Here is a 3,042-nt window from a genome sequence, read left to right on the forward strand (position 1 = left end):
AAAATAAAATGTTAGGATCAAAATGCTCAAAAAAAAAAAAAAAAAGAGAAAAGGAATAGGAACCAAAGTAATCGTTTATTCAAACGCTAGGGCCTTGTTAAAATTAAGCCTATCAATTTTAATATTTGAATCTAGATACTCTCCTAGACTACACAATACCATATGTATTATCAGTGTTCCACCACTTGTTAATACAATTATTGCAAGAGCTTTCAAAATGAAAAAAGAAACCCCATTAAACCATGACTAAAAAGTCAAAAATTAAAACTGCAGGGCATTGTTTGCTCCCAAAAACAATCATAATCTGCAATTCACCATGCATACATCCAGGACAGAGTTTAAACTCCAAATCTTAGACCAAAATAGACCCTTCCATCACAGTAACAGCTTTTCCTCGCAGAAGCACTCTGTGATTTTGCTCGTCTACATGGATCTTAACTATTCCACCTCTAGGTGATGCCTGAGGAGCGAAGTAAACAACACAACCGATACGATAAGTGATATCGATAATGGTTTCATCGAATGAAATCGAAGGTAAAGAAAGGGAGAGATATACCGCATGTGCAACCAAATCAAACTTTCCCAGCTTTTGGCTCCAATAGGGTGCCAAGGCACAGTGTGCACTCCCGCAAACTGGATCCTGATAGGCATGAGAAAGTGACATTAGCAGGCCTGCACCTGTACAATCCGGTGATGAATATCTTTGAGGCGAGCTATGGATGCCTTTTTCATATATGTATAATGTATGTATCTCATTATTTATAGTGTTTCCATCAGTTTATTCTGTCTAGTTTTGCATGTAATAATCTTCACTACTTGTTCTTGGCATAGTACTCATCAGCTACAGAAGAAAAACTTGATCCGTTTGATTCTCAACAAAGGGCATGCAGCAATGGTTAGACTAAGCAAACTAACTGCTTGAAGTGTTTAAAGACTATGTCTCACCTCATATATACTTAATTTAGGACAGAAGAACCGACTAATAAAATCGAATTCAGAATCTGGAGGAGCAACCCCTGAAACAATTAGGCCTCGTCCAGGGCATTTCAAGATGTCGTCGAACCGTGGCTCCATTTCAATGACAGATTTTCCAGATGGGAGCACAACCTGCAAATCAGTAGTCCATTCAGGAAAAGAGATCAAAGACTATCAGTAACACCATATCTTTGTGTACTGCTTCCAAATCGTCAATTGACATCAGGGATGCTAATGAACCTGATCTGACAGACGAAAATAAAAAATCTGGAAATGAAAAATCACTAGATTAGTGAGGAATTACAAAGATATCATCCGCGGTAGTCGTTCTCTTGATTTCAATCAGAGGGGCACCATTCACGGCTTTTGAAATAACTGAAATCTCGGCAGAGTTGAAGTGGGTGACAGGAACCATAGGAAAATTCAGCTCAACCAGAAAGCCGTGATTAATTTCCCCGTTCTGAATCTTGGAGACATTGATCGGATTAGCATCTGGAACCCTTTTAGCAGTTAGGATTCCAGATAGTGTATCGAATTCGATTATGTCTGAATTTACTAAACCAGTTGAGAAGAGTGTGTGAGCAGATGCTAAGGTTGCATGACCACATAGCCTAACCTGCCAAAGAGGAACAATATTACTATCCAAGTTGCTATTAGTCATTGTGCCCAAATTCCATTCTTATTGAGCTATTGAATTAGCTATTGATCAGGATTTAAATAATGATAAATTTTCATAATAGCTGCCTTTATATAGCGTTTACAGTGCCGTTTTAAACTGTTATTTCTAATACTTTTAATGACTACAATAACATTAGTTATGTCCGCAATCACAACAAAAACAACACAATCGAAAAATCAGCCGCAACCGCAGTTTAAATAGCTGCTATTGACCACGGCATTTAGTATATGAAGCTTACCTCAGCTACTGGGGTGAACCATCTAAGACGAAACCTGGGGTTTGGAGAGGCTGAGTTGGTGATCCGAGTCAAGTAAGCAGTCTGGGAGGCATTAAACTCAGCAGCAACGGCTTGCAGCCATTCATCATCTCTCTCTTCCTCCAACAAACAAACCGCTGCTGGGTTTCCCTTGAAGGCCGAGTCGGTGAACGCGTCAACCTGTTCAAGACCCAAAGATTCAAACCCACTTGTGAGTCAACCCGACTCACTCTTTCGAGCTAAAAATTGAGTTGAGGCATATAAATACACAAGCAGAGAAAAGAAAGAAACAGGAATTACCACATAGTATTTGATGGGTGTTTTGGCCATGTCGTTCAGACAGATTTTTAACAGATTTTAACGTTGTTGGAGTTGAAAGAGTAGAATCAACCAATCAGTTTTTATGAAGAAGATGGGTAGGTATGTATTCCTCTCTGGCCACTAGCGACAACCCTAACAAGCCGCCCGAAGTCAAAATGTCCATTAAAGAAAAACCCCAAACAGGGACAGGACAAATCTAGTGACGCTATCGATGACGATGATTTTGAATTAGATAATGGGGCACCCTCCATACAATTTTCCCCAGACTGATGGAATGAAGGACCTGAAATCAATTACCATCAAATTGCTGGGGAGGAAGATCGAGTTTAGCACTCTGCTGAAAAAGATCCAAACTTTCGATGAAAGAAACGACAATGAATATTCTGCATATGGTTTACGACCTTCGAATGTATTTCACAAGCAGGATGAACCAAAATTAAATTTAAGTCCTCTGATTCAATTCAGCATAAACATTAAACAGCAGAATGCTCGAGTTGCATTTCACTCAAATTTGTTTTAAGGATAACTATAGGAGTATTCCCTTTGTTTTAGATCTGACCGATTTTGAATATCGATTCAAAAATTAAGTGATTGATATCTTACGTTATCGGTTGTTCGATTTAAGTTCCACAACCTGAATTCTGATTAATCCTTAATAAAAGTGTTACGTGACAATTAAAAATAAAAAAATTCACATAATTTTTTTAGGTTCTTATGTATTCTGCAAATGACCTGAAATACATGGTAAAAAGGTAGTTACTGTTGGAGCACCATTTTCCTCTCCTTGGCCTTGTGAAAGAAACCAACTGTT

General features: G+C 38.4%; 1 protein-coding gene across 2 annotated transcripts; it reads right to left on the reverse strand.

Annotated features, from left to right (window-relative positions):
- Positions 1-221: 221 nt before the first annotated feature.
- LOC120165166 (uncharacterized isomerase BH0283-like) lies at positions 222-2,356 on the reverse strand. Of its 2 annotated transcripts, XM_039174747.1 has the most exons (6): positions 2,211-2,356; positions 1,893-2,090; positions 1,280-1,591; positions 946-1,107; positions 557-640; positions 226-460 (listed from the first exon to the last, which is right to left on the reverse strand). In XM_039174747.1, the coding sequence occupies exons 1-6, from the start codon at positions 2,238-2,240 to the stop codon at positions 353-355; spliced, it is 894 nt and encodes a 297-aa protein (XP_039030678.1). In that variant the 5' UTR covers positions 2,241-2,356; the 3' UTR covers positions 226-352. The 2 variants fall into 2 exon arrangements, with proteins under 2 accessions (XP_039030679.1, XP_039030678.1); XM_039174748.1 differs by having other exon boundaries at positions 222-640; positions 2,211-2,243.
- Between the last annotated feature and the right edge of the window lie 686 nt (positions 2,357-3,042).

Source organism: Hibiscus syriacus, unplaced genomic scaffold (genome assembly GCF_006381635.1).
Source record: "Hibiscus syriacus cultivar Baekdansim isolate YM2019G1 unplaced genomic scaffold, ASM638163v2 tig00111582_pilon, whole genome shotgun sequence".
In the NCBI taxonomy this organism is placed as follows: Eukaryota; Viridiplantae; Streptophyta; class Magnoliopsida; order Malvales; family Malvaceae; genus Hibiscus; species Hibiscus syriacus.

Coding starts and splice junctions, on each gene's coding strand:
- LOC120165166 (XM_039174748.1), bottom strand. CDS start 2,240: ATGGCCAAAACACCCATCAAATACTATGTG. Junction 2,091..2,210: donor CACCCATCAAATACTATGTG/GTAATTCCTGTT, acceptor GGTCTTGAACAG/GTTGACGCGTTCACCGACTC. Junction 1,592..1,892: donor GGTTCACCCCAGTAGCTGAG/GTAAGCTTCATA, acceptor CCTCTTTGGCAG/GTTAGGCTATGTGGTCATGC.